A 19,656-nucleotide genomic window follows, 5' to 3' on the forward strand; every position below is an offset into this window, starting at 1 on the left:
AAAGAAACTGTTTTCTGATTGGCTATCAGAGAAACGCCCCCTAGCGGACATTTTTCGAACTTAAAAATAATTTCCAGCGATTTCTTTTGGTCGATTTACTTCTTATAATTTTTTCCCCAAAGTTATACGATAAGTAGTTTCTGAGATACAGCCGGCGTCCATTCTTAGTTGGCCACCCGGTAGATAATTTGACACTTTCAGTTTTTTTAAAGTCATTAATGTCAGTATTACATATGTGGTTGTAAATAAAAGTTAGTATCTCCGCCAAAAACCCCAATCTCCAATAAAACGGTGCTATTGAGATGAATAAAAAAAACTATCGGTAACAGATACACCTAGATATATGATAAAATGATTTGCTTCATTAAGGTACTCCACAGGGTGTTTCAAACTTTCACAAACTATCAACATTGTGTTTTCCTCTTATAATTGACAGACGGGAACTTCCATTTTTAATTTATAAAGAGATACTAAAATGTCAAATAAATTAGCTACAAATTGCTTAAAAAATCATCAAAATCGGCCGACTAGAACAAAATAAATTAAACTTTAAAATATATCAAAATTTTAAGGTACCCGTTTTTCGTACTGATGATTATTGTATATTTGTATAATCTATTGAAGAACAACTAAGAAATATGTGTCATTAGGTTTTAAACCCCATGGACTATTATAACACATATTAATGTTTCAGCTGTTATTTTATAGGAGCTTCAACTGAGATAAACCTGAATATGAATAAGAAACACAAGATATCTTCCTTATTTTTAATTTAAATTCAAATAATGGCTATATGTTTAACAAACGAAATAAAAAAACAATTATAAAAAATAAATAAATAAATATATATGCATTTATTATAAGCTATACATAGGCGTCCCTTTAATATTGATAAATAGAGTATCATATAAATATTTGGCGTAGTAGTACAAGCAAGTATATAGTTGTGGAAACCATAACTAGTAAATGTCCACGTAGAATAGCACGCAAAAGTTTGGTTGGTCGTTTCCTATAAAGGTGGCGTTGATTCTAAATGTAGTCAAACCCTAAAAAAGAGAAAAAAAATGGAATAATCAACAATAATTATTAATTCAAAACTAAAATATATTGGCATTATTACTAACATTATTAGGCAATATTTCATTAGGAATCTAGAATTATATCCATATATTCCATATACAGGGTGGTTCGAACTGTATTATATCGAACTGCAGCATATTCTGCAGATAAAATAAGTAAAAAAGTTCGTATAAATTTATGTCCTAAAATACTTAGTTTTGGGAGATACAGGGTGTAGAAGTTTCATTTTTATTTCGATTTTTCCCAAATAATTTCTGAAGTAATTTCAATATTTGGATAAAAATTGGTGTCTAAAAGTTTTTTGACATGTGAAATTTGATTTTGATGTCAATATGACTCCTAGTTGTAGAGGGCGCCACTTACATGCGTTTTAACTGTTTTGAAGAGCAATAACTTTTCGTCCGTACCTGTATAGGCTGTATAAAACTACTGAGTGAAAAAATATTTATTTCCGTGATTTTTACGTAAAAAATGTCTCTTGGTAAAAATCGCTACATTCTCAAGATATTTAGAATCGAAATAAACAATACATATCATTATTGACAAAAAATGAACATATTGAGTAAATAGTTATTTGAAAGAAATTGACCACAGAATAAGTCAAAAGTTTACAGAATAAACCAGAGGTTTGAAATTAAAAGCACGATATTAAGCACCTGGAAGTGTGAAGACAAAAATAATGAACAGGATGAAAACAACGTTTGGGGTTGATTTTTTTTACAGTAGAAAAGGACCACAGGCTCTCGCCGAACGACTTCTTCTTTTTCAACAACGACTTCGACTTTTTCTTTATTTTTTTAAATTAATCATACATTTTTCTTCGAAAATATGATGAGAAAACAGGTTCTGTTAAATTTTTGGTACAAAAACATTTTTTGATTTCAATCAATAACTATTTAGTCAACATGTTTAATTTATGTCAATGATGACAGATTGATATTTTACTCGTAGCGATTTTTACCGAGATTATGTAAAAAATGTCGTAAATCTATATTTTTTTACTCAGTGGTTTTATGCAGGTACGGACAAAAAGTTATTACTCTTCAAACTAGTCAAAAGACATGTAGGTGGCGCCCTCTACAAGTATGAGTGATATCGACATCAAAATGAAATTTCTCATGCCAAAAAACTCCCAAACACCAATTTTCATCCAAATATTGACATAACTTCAGAAATTATTTGGAAAAAATTGAAATAAAAATGAAAGTTCTACACCCTGTATCTACGGAAATTAAGCATTTCAAGACATACATCTATACGAACGTTTTTACTTATTTTTATCTGCAGAATATACTGCCAAAGTTTCCGGAATACAGTTTGGACCACCCTGTACAGGTGCATCTCGTTTGATGATGACCTTTAACACAAAAGAAAAAAAACAGTATTTTATTGATTTTTCTGTGTGTTTTTAATGTTTTTGTTGTCTGTTATACGGTTTGTACTGCCTGCTTAGTTTTTTTGATGTCTGTTTTGCTGTTTTAACTGTTTCATTTAGTGTTTTTCCTACTTGTTATATCTATTTGGCTTATTATTTATGTAGGTATAAAAGATCAGAGCATAAAAACACTAAAACAAACAGTAAAACCAGTAAAACAGATATCAAAAAGAGTAAATCAGGCAGAAAAAAACACTAAAACAAAGAACTAAAACAGTAAAAAAGACAGCAAAATCAATGAAAAACTGTTGTAAGTCTCAAGTGCTTCCATGCCTACTCAAATTTAATATGATTATCAGAAAAGTAAATGTATTAAATCATTTATTGGCGACAATGAAGGCTGCATATAGGTTATTTTGTTTATAATTAAATAAATAGTAGTAAATACCTTACCGGTATAAAGAATCTACTGATGCTGACGTTGATTGGAATTTCCGGTCGATCAAGTTTGGTCTGCAAGGGACAGTCCGTGATACAGGGATGAACAAAAGTTGCATCCACGGCAAAATTTGCACCCCGTATGCAGGCTTCCACTTTCAAGTCAATGGACATAACTGTGGGATCTGCAAAAAAAAACGAATCGACGTTAAAAAATAAAGGTATATACCAATTCTAGATATAGTTTATACAACTTCGGAAAAATTTTAGATAGACGTGGACAGAAAAGTTGTTGTGGCGGCCATACCAATTCGTCCCTTTTACTGAAAAAGATCTGCTATTGTCAGGTATGGACGGTTTTATATATTATTTTTTGGAACTAAAATGACAGAGACACACCCATTACTGTCAAAAATGTTCTCATTGGATAATATACTATATTCATAATACGTAATTGGTGGCGTGATTTGAAATACATTGTTGCCAACCATTGATGGCCATATTTGGCGCCGGGCTGACTAACTAGAATTTAAATTTCCGGCTGGGGATTCATGTGGTAGCCCTGCTGTAAAAATGTCAAGTTGCAACATTTATTTACTTATTTCCTGACACTGTCCTTCGTTTTGACACTTTAGTTTTGCATTACGAGTTTTTGGTTTAAATCAACTGTGTTGTGATATTTTAAAATTTAATGCTTTAAATTTTTTACTTAAACCTTAGACAAGGAAAGAGAGGGGACAGGTAACACGGCAGCTGAAAGTGAGGCAAGTTGTCACCACTCGAAAATCTCCAATGGGGTAGCATCAGAAATTAGCTTGTACCTAGACGGTACAAAATATTTATTAAAACGTAAACTAATATATCGTTCATTTTTGAGTAATTCATATACAATTTTGTATTTTATAGTCTCACCTTTATAATATTAGAATATCTAAGTCGATAATGCAAAATTTACTTAACAGTCACAGTGGACTCTGATTATCAAGACAATTATTTATTTATTAACGTGTGTATAATGTATAATTAAATAAAAAATAATGTAATAACATATATTTTAAACGTGTATATACATATATACTGTATGATCGAAAAAAACGGCGTCTTGTTTGTTTGGAAATGACAATTTCACAAATGATTATTAAAAATTATATTATTCATTAAATATTGAATCCGTAAGCAAGTGTGAAGAGAATTGGCTAGATTCATTATTATACCGTATAATCGAAAAAAAACGACGTCCAGTTGGCTTGTAAATTACGATCGATAACATTCCCCATATAATTTTAAATATAATGACATAAAAACTACACAGAACGACGTCGAAAAAAGACGGCGTCAGCGATGGCTATGAAATGAAGATCGCTGTCATTTTATATGTAAAATTATATGGGGAATGTCGTCGATCGTCATTTACAAGCCAACTGGACGTCTTTTTTTTTTCGACCATACGGTATAATAATGAATCTAGCCATTACCCTTCACACTTGCGTACGGATTCAATGAATAATGTAATTTTTAATATTTTTTATCTTCAATCATAAGAATATCCTATTTTTAAGAATATCCGAATTTATTCACACAAAAATAAAACAATTCTAGAAGCTTTGTGTTATTTTATTTATTTTTAAATGTTTATTAATTACTCACTGAAACTATTATTATACACTTAAATTAGCAAATTTTTTGAAAGAATATTTAAAAAAATATATTTAGTAACAAGTAGCCCACCACAAGTTTGTCCACCCCCAACAAATCTTGGCAGGTAAATTTAAGTTTTATATAACTATACATATAGATTTTTTATCAGTAGAATTTTTCATTTTTTTATAGTTTACAATTATTTTACATATTTGATAACAATACTTTATACATTTTTTTACATGTAAAATATATAAAAAAATGTTTATTGCAGAAATTGTATTTCTCTGATTATAATTCCCTACGCCACTGGTGAAATCCGGTACGAGTAGCAATATTTATAGTTTCAAACATTAATTATAATACAGGATATTGAAAATACTACTTGGAATTATTAAAAATAGTTTGGTTTGGATGTGGTACAAGACATATTAAAAGCATTTTACATATTTTTACTACTATAATGAAAAAAATGTACATTTTATGACCACCGAACAAAAGTTGTGTATCGATTTTTACCTGTGAAATGTAATTCCAGCCACTTTTTTCTCTCTTCGGCCTTTGCAGCCATACTCTGAACATCTCACCATACTAAACAACACAGTTTATAAATTTAAAACAAAACAGTTGTCACAAAAAACATAAAAATTCGCTCGGTGTCACCTCGAAATCTTGTCACCTAAGTATGGCCGCCGTTCGAATTTTGGCCTCACTCTCCGATCACGGGAGAATATGCGTGTTACCCGTCCCCTCTCTTTCCTTGTCTAAGTAGCAAGCAACCTTGCAGTCGAACATTGTTCTTTTTAGAACCTCTTTTAGTGCGAAGTGTACAAAATAGCTTAATAGCCGTAAAAAACTCATCGCAACTTTATTAGAATATTTTGAAAGCGGTAGTAATGGCCCTTTATGTCCCTTAAGTGCTGTTAAGAAGGTGACTTTTGTTGATGTAAATAACAACTGTTCATATATTTATAATTAATTTATTTTTGTTTCCTAAAATATTTTGATCAAGCTTAATCACGTGATTAAAAGTTTATTTGGTATGAACCTTATTAATTCTGCATCCTAATAATTGAAGATGATTATTTAAATACTAATGTCGCTTTTAGATAAATAATTTGTTTGACATAAAAATTATGTACTTAGAAGTGCAAATTAAATAAATTATCCCGATATCACGATAACCGGTCTGAAAGTAAAAATATTTGGCGCCTATCCGGTTATAATTTTGAAAAATATCCCATTTTTAAACTACAAACATTCTCAGACATTCGTTAATTTAATTACAAATCCTAAATATATACTATAATTAAAAAATCATGCTATTTATTATCTGTCATCTTTGGTAGATATACATACTTTAAAATACTTTCCGCGACTCATCGTAGAGCTATATTTAATTTTTTATTTCCTTTTCAGTGGATGTTTGATAAAAATTTACATTTTCTATCTGTTTATTTAACATTTTTAATTAAGTAATTTTAGATCAGACACTTATGTATTTAATACAACGCAGTTTAAACAAATTAGTATGATAATAGTTATACAAGTTAATGATATTAATGTCTATAGGTATTTTGGTGGCGGGTTTATATCTTAAAAAAAAGTATTGGTTTGAACACCACTGGAAAAGGAATCAGCTTGTCAGTAATTTTTTACAATTAAAAAGCTCTAAACAACCTCTACATTATGTGGAGAACTTTTCGAAGCAGGTCAAAGTCGTATTTTATCTCTCAACTTTGTCGCATTTCAGTTTATTTCCAGTTGTCTTGACCCACTTTGATTTGCCTCGACCTACTTTCGATTCTTAAAAGCGCCTGAAAACTACTCGTGAGGAGGGCGTGAGGGGATTTTTTTGGCGTTTCCTGTTGCCTCATTTAATTTTGATTCGTTTTGAACTATTTCCAAAACATGGCGGTATCTGTACCCGAGGCATAGAACTATTTTTTTATAAATCACAGTGAAATAAGTAAACCTAAACGTTTCTAAAATAGCTGTTGTTACGATGATATTTCGTTAATTATATCTTGTTTTATGTTGATATAAACACACCGGAAAAGTCTAGGGATATTACAATTTTATCCAGCCATCGTCAGTAATTTTATTTTTTGCATTTTTGATATAATAAAATTAAAATAAAAAAATTGTTTACAGGACGTATTGAAAATAAAAATGCGAAATTTGCCGAATTTTTTAAATTTGCCTTGATTTTTATTGAACTCAAAAATACACATATAAAACCATTTTTACTTAATAAAGGGTATGGCCTCCTCTACTGTTCATTACAGCCCTACATCGTCTCTCCGCATGCTCCTGATCAGGTTGTCGATCTCTTCTTGAGGTACAGCCTGCCACGCTGCATTCACGGCCCGAACCAGATCCCTACGAGTTTTACGAGGCATGCCCATTCTCAAAATTCTTCTTTGGACCGCGTCCCATACGTGCTCGATGGGGTTGAGGTCAGGAGATTGTGCCGGCCAGGGTAAGATGTTTAATTGATGAGCATTGATAAACTCACACCATTCTGGCTGTATGAGGCCGTGCATTGTCATGCATGAGAATGAAGTTTCTCCCAAAATCATTGGCATATGGTAACACCAAGCTCAAGAATTAAATCGCGATATGTAATTCCTGTTAGAAACCTTTCAAGAAAAACTAACTGGACTCGTCCCCAGACCATAACTGTTCCATCTTGATAAGGGTGCACTTCCTGAACATGATCCAACCGAATAAGATTTCCTGGTTCTCTCCATACCCTAAGCCCTCTCGAATCCAGATGAATTCCAAAGCTTGACTCATCCGTGAAGAGAACATTGGCCCATTGTACATTCGACCACTGAACATGATCTTGAGCCTACAAATATGATACCTCTTGATTTCCTCTCGTTAAGGGTTGAGCTCTCCAGGGGCGTCTGCTTCTTAAGTTGACTTCTCTTAATCTATTGCGAACAGTGTCAGGACTAACGGTTACATTATGTGTTTCCTGGAGAATTAAACTAAGCTCTGGTGCTGTAAGAGTCGGTCGGCGTCGAGCATTTAATTGTAAAAAATGATCTTGCTGAGGGATAGTAATGCGATGTCGCCCTGTGTGCCTTTCAGCAACATCACCACTTTCACGGTAGCGTGCACTTAACGCGATACTACACTTTGCGTTGTATTTAATGCTATAGCTACGTCGATTTGGCGCATTCCAGCTTCGAGCATACCCATGGCCCTTAGCATTTCGTCTCTGTTAAGATGTCTACGCTCCATAATGTTGTTTAATACTAAACAAAGTTATATAAATGAATTCTGGCCAGTTATCATAAAAACATAGCCAGTAGAGGTTAAATTCGAACAATTGATGCTAGGTGCTTTTTATACATTTGACAAAAAATGGACAAACACTTCTGCAAATATCCAAATTTAGAAATAACTAGTGTGACTACTTCGTTTCAATCGAAGTAGAGAGAATCGGCCTACAAATATGGGGTTGTTATTCAAAACATTTATTTTTAACTTTAATAAAATGATATCCCTAGATTTTTCCGATGTGTATATATTCCACAAAATTAATATTTGAACACGCGTTTAAAATATGTAGAGTAGATATTTAAGAAAAAAACTTTTCACTCAATCTGCAGGAATATAATTGCAAGATTTTTATTATTTAATTTTATTATAATGAATTATTATATACAACAGTATTATGTTAGGTTTGTTTACGCGGCCTTAATTAATTAATATAACAGTAGTATTGCTTCATGAGTAATACTGGCAACATCATCAATATATCGAGTTGATTGGAAAAATTATTGATTGACCCGATGTCAATAAAAGTATAGTCCACGCACATTTTTAATTTAATTATGTTCTCTTATTATTTTAAGAGAAAACTGTAAAAGATACTTTTGTATATAATAATATCATGGTTTGATATAAATATCTATTCAAAAATAAGAAATAATTAGAGGATTTTTACCACAAATTTTGAATTGTGTTAAATATGTTGCTAACTTCTTTATTCTGATTATATGCATAACTTATACTTACTGACAGAATTTGGAGTTATATAGATGTCATAGTTTCTATTTCGATAAAATCTGCAAGGCGTCACGGTACAACCAGGTATTTCCACCGACTCTATTTCTATCTGATTCGAACCTAAAAAAAATATTAAAATTAGTTATTAAATGGACATAAAATATTTACGTTATGGTAGATTAGTGAAAAATAATACGTTAATAAAACGCAAGGTAAAACTTTCCTCTAAAGTAGTTACACAAGTAGTTAAATAGTTATATATTACCAGCTGACTCGGCAAACATTGTTTTGTCATATTAATATTTTTTTATAGGACAACAGTAATTTTTATTCACGGGATTGAAAATTATTAAATTACTAATCTCTCTATTAAAAAATAGGGGTTGATGGTCGAGGAGTGAAAATTTAGGGATATATGTATTGTTTAATGCATCATAAAAAAATAGAAATAAAAAAATGTCTGTAAAATTTACTATTGGCAGAGCAAAAAATAAGTAAATATAACCCTATAATTTTATATCCCAGACACAATAACAATTTTGTAATGATATATTATTACAAAATTGTAAACTCCGACGACATAAAAAAACAAGCAACTTAAACAATGATATTCCATTTTTGTATTGTTCAGCATTTCAGTAATATATTCAATTAAACAGACCAAGTACAAATATAAATAATCAATAATTATTATCATCCTTAATTTACCTAGGTAATCAAAACTGTCTGGATCATTTTTATCGATACGTCGCTCTTGTTTTAATATTCCAATTTTTCTTTATAATTCAAGTATACATACATTTTGACGATCTTTCAACAAGCTATCCAAAAATTTAATCAGAAACCAGTTTTAGCTGATACTACCTCATTTTTTTTCATAGATGATCAATGAGATTTATACAAATTAAACTGCATAAATCAAACTTAAATTGCATACATGTACTTGAAAATAACATCATTCATCATGTTAGTTGAAATTATGATACATATTGTTAGATTTTTATATTATATTTATACCTTACTACCTTATTATTTATACCTGGTATATAATTTTTACTGCAATTTTTTAAATATATAAAATAAATTAATATCAAATCATACAAATGTATGTCGTTTTTCCTAAGATAATGTAGTGGAAATATTTCCAGAAATATTCTGGGAATAACACTGCAAAAACTAAATCAATTAATAATCAAGATACCTATATTAGATAAAAGAGATATTCTAATATAATTGTGTATTATTTTGGTGGCAAAAAAAACGCAAACCTTTACTTCTTCGTCTTATGGTATGACTGCTTGATCGCATAATCTGAAATGATGGAGAGAATCGATATGACAGTTATCATTTATCCTTTAAGATCTAAATATTCTATTTTTCCACTATTTTTCGTTGAATTTCTATTTTATAATGTCTAATATGTCAGTGATTTGTACTGGACATCAATTATCACAAATATACTACATGTGATCAAAAAATAAACGGCGTCTAGTTGGCTTGGATATGACTATCGATATATATATATATATATATATATATATATATATATATATATATATATATATATTGTAAGAGCGAAAAAGAAAAATAAAATATTTTTTTTTTATATAGCATAATATATGAATGGTGTTAACATCAATTTAATATTCAATCAACATAAATAAAGGAAGCCAAACTTACCTTGGATGCCTGAACTGCACAATACTTCTCACTCTTTGAAATATATATTACGTGTTTTGCAATCTATAAAAATAAAATATACTTGAGCATCACTGTATAAATAACTCTTTTTATACCACCAAATATGGAGAATAATAGAAGAATACATATATTTGAGACAACTAATACACACCTCGCGGTCACTACTATCAGAAATCAAAAGAAGAATAATTAACTTAGCATGGAGTACTGGTGGAAGAAACTCAATCATCTTTAAATCTAGAATGCCACTCTATCTAAAGAAGAAAACATTCGACCAATGTGTACTACTACTCATGACCCATGCATGCGAAACCTGGACATTTAAAACAGACATCATAAGGAAACTGCAGGTCGCACAACGCTCAATGGAACGAAATATGCTGGGAATAACCGTAAAAGAATAGAGTGGATACGACAAAAGACCCAGGTAATAGATGTCATCCACAGAGTCAAATCTCTCAAATGGCAATGGACAGTACACATAGCAAGAAGAACGGACAACAGATGGACCACAAAAATTACAGCATGCTACCCAAGAGGAATGAAGAGACCTCTAGGAAGACCAAACCTGAGATGGGACCATGATATATTAGGAAATTAGCAGAGATAACTTGGGCCTGCATAGCCAACAACAGACAACAATGGGCCCAACTACAAAGAGAATATCTAAATGTGTGAGGCTACACCATAATTGGTAAGGCTACACCATAATTGGAAATGGTTGAATATCGATTCATCTGTAATGATATAATAACAAACAATGATCAAACTGTTGTCGGAATATTAATTGGGATGTTGCGAATCATATACCGAAGAATTATGAAAAATATTTTCTTAAATTTTGTATTTTTTTTATAAAACAATTTCCTCGTCAGTTTCCATCTTTAAAAAACATAATATTCGGAATTCAAATTTTGGTTATAGTCGATTACTATGTTGTTTTTTAAAGTAATTATTTGTAAGTACTTTCATATTCGTATATTGTATACGTTATTTATTTTTATCCTTAATTCATATTTTAAATCCTCACTTCACGCAAAATATGTTATAGTAAATAGAAGAACATAAAATATTATAATAAAATAAATACGTTGGAATGTAATATTTTCTGTGATTGATCAAGAATGTGGTTCGTAATGCAATACAAGTTTTTAAAATGACTGATAAAAATTGTCGTTGAAAATTATTTTGTAGTCTGAATTTTTATTTAAACATAACTCTAATATAATTTACTGTGATAACGTTTTGAATATTCGAGACACATTATTTGAATACCAACAATTATGTAGGTGAATTTGATAATTTAACTTAGTACACAAATTAATTCAAATTATTGAAATTTGCTGAGAATACTTTAATATACACTCACGGCACGAAAAAGGGAGGCCTTAAAATTTTGTTGTAATTTATAGTTTAATATACTTTGTTCTGGTATACTAATTTTGATAATTTTAGATGTACTATTTAATATAAATTTCAGATATACTATTTAAGACAAACAAAACACACTTACAATAATATGTTAAACTCAACAAACAATATTATACCAATTAATAGGAACAATTTTTTTTTCACTAGTTGTAAGGATATTATAAAGTAAGGATATAGTTGTAAGATTATTAGTATAGGACATTTTATTTCAATAGAAGACAGTTACAATAAACAGGTAAAACAATTTAATAAAATACTCCTAAAATATTATTTTTCGTGATATAGCTACTATACTTTTAAAAGTATGCATTTAAGGCTTCTTTAGCACTAATTAAGCGTTTAGCATTTAACGATTTATGTAAAACTGGCTAGGTATTTTTACACAAATGAAGAAGGAAATTAAAGATAGAGGATTATACTATATCCGTATTGTAGCACATTTTAGACAACTTCTTTTTTAGCCGACCATACCAATAGGTATGGTAGGCTATTAAGATCGGCAAAAAAAAAGTTTTTTTAATTTCACTCAAAATGAGTTATTTGGGTCATAAATGACCTAAATACAAAATATTTTCGTGGTGTCTGTCTGTCTGTCCGTCCGTCTGTCCGTCTGTAACACGATAACTCAAAAACCGCTGAAGCGATTTTAACCAAATTTGGCACAAAAATACTGTGGCACCCGAGAATCTGGCTATTAGTTTTTGGTGGTGGTGGGGGGTTGGTAAGGGGGTATGGGAGGGGGTATGGGAGGGGGTATGGGAGGGGGCTAAACATTTAAAAAAATCGTAACTCTAAAATTACAGTAGCTAGCGAAACGCGGTTTTCAAATTAAGATTAGGAATAATATTTGCAACAAAATTTGTAATAACATCAAAATCAGTCAAAGTCGCAGTTTTCGAGATATAAAATAAAAGAGGCTTTTTTAATTCAATCTAATAAAAATAAATGTATTGCTCATGCATCTGTAGATGTTAGTAATAAAACAAACATACGTGAAATTTAAAAATAATCATACAGAAAGCTTGGGCTTTTTGGTTTTCGCTTATTAAGTAATTATCAGATAGTAATTGTTAATTTTGAAGTTTAACTTAATATAATGTCATTTTAACAGAACGTCAACGATTTCTTGTAGACGTATCTGTTTTAAAAAGTAAAGTGTTCTCGAATAGTTCAATTTAAATATTTTAAATAGTTTTTTTCTTGATTCTTTATATATTTTTTTCTTGCTTCCGATGACGGAAAGAGAAAACTTTCCGAAACTTTAAGCATTTTTTTCTTTGTTAGGCAAATTTTGTATAACTGTAAACACAACTTCTGACAAGCAGCGTCCGTTTAGGTTTAACGCCAGAAGTGTTTACAAAAAATAACTATTTTATTTTGTAGATTTTTCTTGCAGTGCAGTGGCGAAAAACCCATAAGGATTTTTTTTGGATAAATGATATATGATGACGACATTTGACGACAAAGATGCCGCTTTTTAACTTAAATATTTACACTTGCCGCCTTTTTACTTCCCAAATGGTGACGTTATGTCACTTTCCGCTTTTTTCAAATTTCAAAAATCGTAGAAAAAAAAATTTTCAAAAATATTTTTGGATATTTAGATAGAGTAGGGTCACATTAGTCTAAAAATCCAAAAATCTCAAAATTGAAAAAAAATCACTTGCCGCCTTTTGAGCAAACGTGAAGCGTATAGTTGGTAAAAAAATGTATGGTTCTTCTTTTGTAATAATTTCTTCTGATCGTTTATGGCAATGCTATATGGCTCAAGCAATAAGGGTACGTTCACACTGAGCGAGTTTTGTCGACTCCAGTGTCGATTCGAGAAAGTTATTCGCTCAGTGTGAACGGGTCTTAGTGTTAAAATGTCTAGGTATACATTGTTTGAACGCTAAAAATCGTTTTTTTTTCTAATCAACATTATAAGATAGCTCTTCTAAACTAAAAAAAAATCTACTTAAATTTCATAATATTTGCTTAGTCATGCCACTCATTACTGAGTTGTATTACTAATAATATTAGTTTATACAGCCAGAACAGAGAATAATAATTGTTAATAGAATATATGTTAAAATAGATTGTAATCATTATTATCGATAAAAAATTATATTTTTTTCATACAAAAATTAATAAAACATATTATACAAATATGTAAGCATATTCAATTACTGCTAAAACATTGCTAAATATTCGAGTACTTACTACTTCAAAAATATTATGAATGATGTAATGATTTAAATATTACTATCATAAAATTTTGGAGAATTTATTTTGTTTAATGTGTATATTAAATTGTGTAGTACTTTAAAAAAACTAATTGTAAGAAATATCTCAAGCATCTGTGAGAGTAAATATTATAAGGCATGTGAATTTGAAATAAATAAAGGCAATGTAAATATAGAGAAATGAGACCGATTTTTCTGATTATTATTTAACTTAAACAAATTTAAAAGCATTGAAATATTTTGTGTAAAGTTAATTAAAATATTTATTTAAAAATTGACCCAGATACATAATATAATTTACAAGAGCTTTATTAAAACGTCTAAAATTAACATTTATCGCACATTAATTTAAAAATAATATCTATACCTTTGGAGCACTTTCATTTGAAAAAGCTTCAAAAGGAAAATCGGTGACAACCCTGAAAGGGTACTTTCAGGGCTGTTACGGAATTTTACACTATCGCCATTCGCTTTGGCATTAAAATAATTTCAAGAAAAACGATGTTCTTAAAAATAAACAAAATATATTATTTTTGTTTAACTTTTCGAGTGCTGTAACTTCTTCGGGAAGCATTTTAGGAGATATGTTCAAAGGAACTTTTTGTTTTATTTTTATCTATAGAATCGCCCACCAAAGTTAGATTATGACGAGAAGAGGCACTATTTTTTGACACCCTGTATAAAATTCTTGTGTCAGTTTTAGTTACCATACTCCTCCAAAACGGCTTAACCAATTTTGATAAAAATTTTATATGTATATTCAGTAGTTCTGAGAGTAGGTTGTTATCTATCTTTTATACCCCTAAGGATGGCTGCAATGACCTCCCGTAATCCTGCTATTAAAACAAAACAATTGGTTCGGTTAGGTTATAAAAACCAGCTGTCATATTTTAACAGCAGGATTACGGGAGGTCTTTGCAGCCACCCTAAGTGATGAAGGTGGCCCACCACAATTTTTTTTATTTTTTGGACAAAATTTTTTATTTTTACTTTTTTGTGATGTGGCATTAAAAAATTACATACAACCCTAAATTTTCTCCTTTCTACCATCAACCCCTATTTTTTAATAGCGATATTAGTAATTCAATAATCTTCAGCGCCGTGAATAAAAATGACTGTTGTCCCATAAATAAACAAACAACAAACAAACAACGCTTTATTGTGCAAAAAGCCAAAACAGCTTCATCGACAAAGCACTCACAAACAACAAATCACAAAAAAATACAAACAACAAAAAATACACAATACAAATAATACAATTCAAAAAAATTTAAGTCTTTAAAAGAATTTACATGGACAATTTTAGAACAGTACCTACGCAGTAAATAGATATAATTTTAAAGTTATAAAATATTAAATACTTGACCTTTGACCAGTGTGTGAGATCAAAATTTTAAAATTCAAAATTGTTCATACTTAAACATCAACAAAAAAGTCGTTTACCGCATATAGGGCTCTCTCCAGTAGGTATGATTTTAGAGCTTTGCGAAATGCGGGAAAGAATGAAAGCGACTTGATATTCAAAGGCAGATGATTCTACATTTTTTTGGCATTGTACAGTATTGAACCTTTAACTAGTTCTGAGATCGGGGTTGGCAGATAAAGATCGTGCTCTGCATTCCTAAGTGGATAGTTATGAGATGGCCTTTCGGGAATAGCAGATATGTGCTTGCGGATTAAGCAAACGGATTCAAAAATGAATAAAGAAGGAAGAGTCAGTATTTTCAAATTTTTAAAGAAATTCTGGCAGTGAGTTCTACTGTTCAGTCCCAATAAATATCGAACTGCTCTCTTTTGAAGCCTGAAAACACGATCAAATTTTGTTGCGCAGCAAGTACCCCAGAATGGAAGGGCATAACGAAGATGTGACTCAAAAAGGGCATAATAAGCTATTCTAGAGGTTGAGAGGTTAAGTTCCTTAGAAACTAATCTTAGCGCAAAACAGGCAGCGCTTAGTTTCTTTGATAGAGCTTCAGTGTGAAAGTCCCATTTTAACGAGTTGTCTACAAGAAGTCCTAAGAATTTCACAGAATCCACGACGTCAATAGTAGTGTTATTAAGTACAAAAGATTGTATAGTACTTTTATATGACAAAACTTTAGTTTTTGATAGGTTGAGGCATAGGAGATTAGAATCGCACCAAGACTTAATGGTGCGTAAGTCATTGGATATAGTATCATATAGCGCCGCAACATCTGGGCCGCTCCAAGTGAAACTAGTATCGTCCGCAAAGAGGCAGATTTTACCGCTAATGTCCAGATTTGCAATGTGGTTGATAAACACCAGAAACAAAATAGGGTCAAGTACTGAACCCTGAGGGACACCACATTCTATAGGCTTACAAGAAGACATAGACGTATCAATCCTCACAAGCTGCCTTCTGTTGCCAAGATATGACTTAAGCCATTCGAGCGGCACTCCCCCGAAACCGTAGTATTGCAATTTATTAATTAAGATATTATGATTTACACAATCGAAAGCCTTAGAGAAATCACAGAAAATTGTAGCTGTAGAGTGATGGTTATTCAGGCTAGAGTATACATTATTAAAAAGGTCGAACATAGCATCATTTGTGCAACTGTTACTTAGAAATACAAATTGATGGGTAGTAAGTATTTTATATTTAAGGAGAAAAGATAGAAATCTTTTTTTAACCAATCTTTCAATGATCTTAGATAATGTGGGCAGGAGTGCAATTGGCCGATAGTTCGAAGCTTCATCTTTATCACCTCCTTTATACAGAAGAATAATTATTGCTGTCTTAAGGCAGTTTGGAAAAACTTCATTTTGGAATGACTCGTTAATTAAAGTAGTAAGATGGTTTAATGTGCATTCAGGAAGTTCAGAGAACATTTTGAGAGTAAGCCCATCAGTCCCAGATGAGGATTTGTTTTTAATACTAAAGGAGTTATGGTGTTCACTAAATTTTTAGCCGCATTAACAAAGTAAGTGTTTAAATCTTCAGGTGGAATTAAAGACTGTGCCAGACGAAGAAGTGTTATTCCTTAAGTCATTTACAATAGCCCAAGTCTCCTTAGCGACATTACCGGCTTTGGCTAGCCTCGCATTATAATAAATGTCCTTGGCAGCTTTCATAGTCTTACGATAAACCTTTCTATAAAGTTTCACGTAATTAGGAAAGAAGACGCTGTCCGTGAATTTCTTAAGGAGATAATGAGCGCATGTTCTTTGCAGATATACGCAAGCCTGTAGTAGACCAGGGTATACCTTGTTTACTTTTGATAGGCCTAAGAGGAAACGCCTTGTACGCCAGATTAGACAAGGTATCCATAAATCTAGAAAATTCGGAATCGACGTCAGCCGAGAGGACAACCCACTCAGTTGTTAGACATAGGTGGTGAAAATTTAGAAAATTTTCATCCGAAAAAATACGGCCCAATTTGCGCGAGGTATTTTTGCATTTGGATTTTAGCAAAAACTCTGTCAATACTGCCTCATGATCAGAGAAACCTGAGTGAAGGACTCTACAGTCAACGAATTCCGGGTCAAAAGACGACACGACATAGTCTATAGTACTAGAGCCAGGTTTAGTTATTCTAGTTGGTGAGTCAACATGCATGAGTATACCAAAAGAATGAAAAATGGACTGGAGAGACTCCTTAGCTGCACACACACTGGAAAAGTCAATTTTCAGGTCGCCACACAAAATTAATTTACTTTTTATAGGTAGGGATTCAAGCAAGCTTAGCAATTTTTGACTGAAAATATGTACGTCAGCGTCAGGTGTTCTGTAAATTCAAATAATATAGAGGTCAAAAGCATTATGATAAACGACGGAAAATTCAAAAATTTTTTCGGATATTAGAGTATCGAACTTAGTTACTGCCGAAAAGTCGTTGTTAGTAGACATTATCATAGTACCTCCATGAGATGAGTTACTTCTATTGAATCTAGTTAATGTAGTGTATTTTTTGACAAATACAAGCTCATCCATATTTAACCAATGTTCAGTTATGGCAACAATTTCTGGAACAATGGAACAATGGAACAGTATTTATATGGCAAAATCTGGAACTTTTTATCTGGAACAATATTTATATGGCAAAACAAGGTATGCCGGGTTAGCTAGTATAATACAAAAAGTGTTTTAATTTATTGCAAATAGTGTGATTGCAGTGCTGATTCAATACAAATAATATTGAAAAATCAAAATCTTAATCAGATAAATATTGTTTCCTGCTTTAAAGTTTCATTTGCTTCAAAAATACTATTTATTTAAATATTTTCGATGTATTAAGAGTCTATTAGTCGCTTTCAGGGGTAAAGGGGGTGTGCGGCCGAAGGAAATATATATTATATTTCAGAAATCTGCCTAAAGCTTAGTCATCTAACAAAAAAGGGAGATACAACACTCCATTCTGTTTAGAATCATACATACTTAAAAATGCTGCATAAATATGACAACGCTGTTGAGTTTCGTGCGCATCTCTGTCTTTTTTTTTATTAACAATCGTAGAAAGTAATTTGGATTAAGGCTTTACCAAGGCTTGCAGAGCTTCAGCATTTGCCATAAAAGAGCGAGCAACTTATTACAAAACCATATAAATTATATATCACTGTAATCACAAAACTTCAATCTATTTCCCTATTGTAACGGAATTTTAAATTATGTCTTTATTTTCGAGAAAATTTAATCCAAACATAAGGTATATTTTGTTGATGTTTGTCCATCAAAATCTTAAAAATAAAGAAGTTATCTAAAATGTGCTACAATAGGGATCTAGTATAATGCTTTATCTTTAATTTCCTTCTTCATTTGTGTAAAAATACCTAGCCGGTTTTACATAAAACGTTAAATGCCGAACGCTTATTTTGGTACTTTTTCGGTCTAGTGAAATGGACTCTTGAATGCTTTCTCTAATAAAAATCTATTAAAAAGGGCATGACTTGCAAGAGTACTGCAGCTAGACCAAGACCAAGACTACTTATTATACTGCAAGACCAAAACCAAGACCAAGAATATAGCTATAATGAAGCAATTAGTGCGTAATCAAAAAATAAAAAAATGATATTAACAAATGTGTCGATATTTGAATGAACCTTGAAAATAATTGTATTTTTGTAGTTAAACTATAATGTCAATTAGAAAACAAAATAGTTGAAGAGCTTTTGAAGTACCGCGTCTAAAAAAATGACGTATTTCTGTAAAGTTGATTAAACTCTACTTACCGCAGTCTATAAAGTCGACGTCGGAAAAAGCGGGGGACAGCAGTCCCAAAACAACAAAAACAACACCTCCCAGCTGCATCATATCAATTACACTAATATTATTATTTTCATTATTATAAAATGCGTGAATTATTGAACGCTTTTAAGTGGTATTTTTATATCTTGGGCTGATTACAAATACATGCTGATATTCGAAAAGAAAATCGAAGTAGGTATGCGAACAAGTATTAGTAAACAAACTTGAAGGATTCAAATCATGTACGCTTAAATGTAAATTACATATTATATTATAAAATGCTCGCTGAAAAAAATGTAACGATATCTTTAATAAATGTGCGCCAAAATTCCGAGTATATACAGGATGTCCCAATATTCCTTGGACCTTGACCTATCGTTACGAGTCCCTTCCCAACTAGCATTTATAGTGGCAGACTGCTACTATCAAAGCCACTACAAAGTGGGCGGTGACCATCGGCGGCTACGTCGTATATTCGTAGCTGCCAAGTAACTGCGACCAAACTGGGGAAAGATTTTGAGTAGCCGGGTAGTGTCTTG

General features: G+C 31.3%; 1 protein-coding gene across 1 annotated transcript; it reads right to left on the bottom strand.

Moving 5' to 3' along the window:
• Positions 1-831: 831 nt before the first annotated feature.
• On the bottom strand, positions 832-19,363 carry LOC115887930. Its single transcript, XM_030907463.1, has 4 exons — positions 19,102-19,363; positions 8,564-8,674; positions 2,909-3,078; positions 832-1,046 (listed from the first exon to the last, which is right to left on the bottom strand). The coding sequence occupies exons 1-4, from the start codon at positions 19,181-19,183 to the stop codon at positions 960-962; spliced, it is 450 nt and encodes a 149-aa protein (XP_030763323.1). The 5' UTR covers positions 19,184-19,363; the 3' UTR covers positions 832-959.
• Between the last annotated feature and the right edge of the window lie 293 nt (positions 19,364-19,656).

The sequence above is a fragment of the Sitophilus oryzae genome, unplaced genomic scaffold (genome assembly GCF_002938485.1).
Source record: "Sitophilus oryzae breed Bouriz unplaced genomic scaffold, Soryzae_2.0 scaffold_682_pilon_pilon, whole genome shotgun sequence".
NCBI lineage: Eukaryota > Metazoa > Arthropoda > Insecta > Coleoptera > Curculionidae > Sitophilus > Sitophilus oryzae.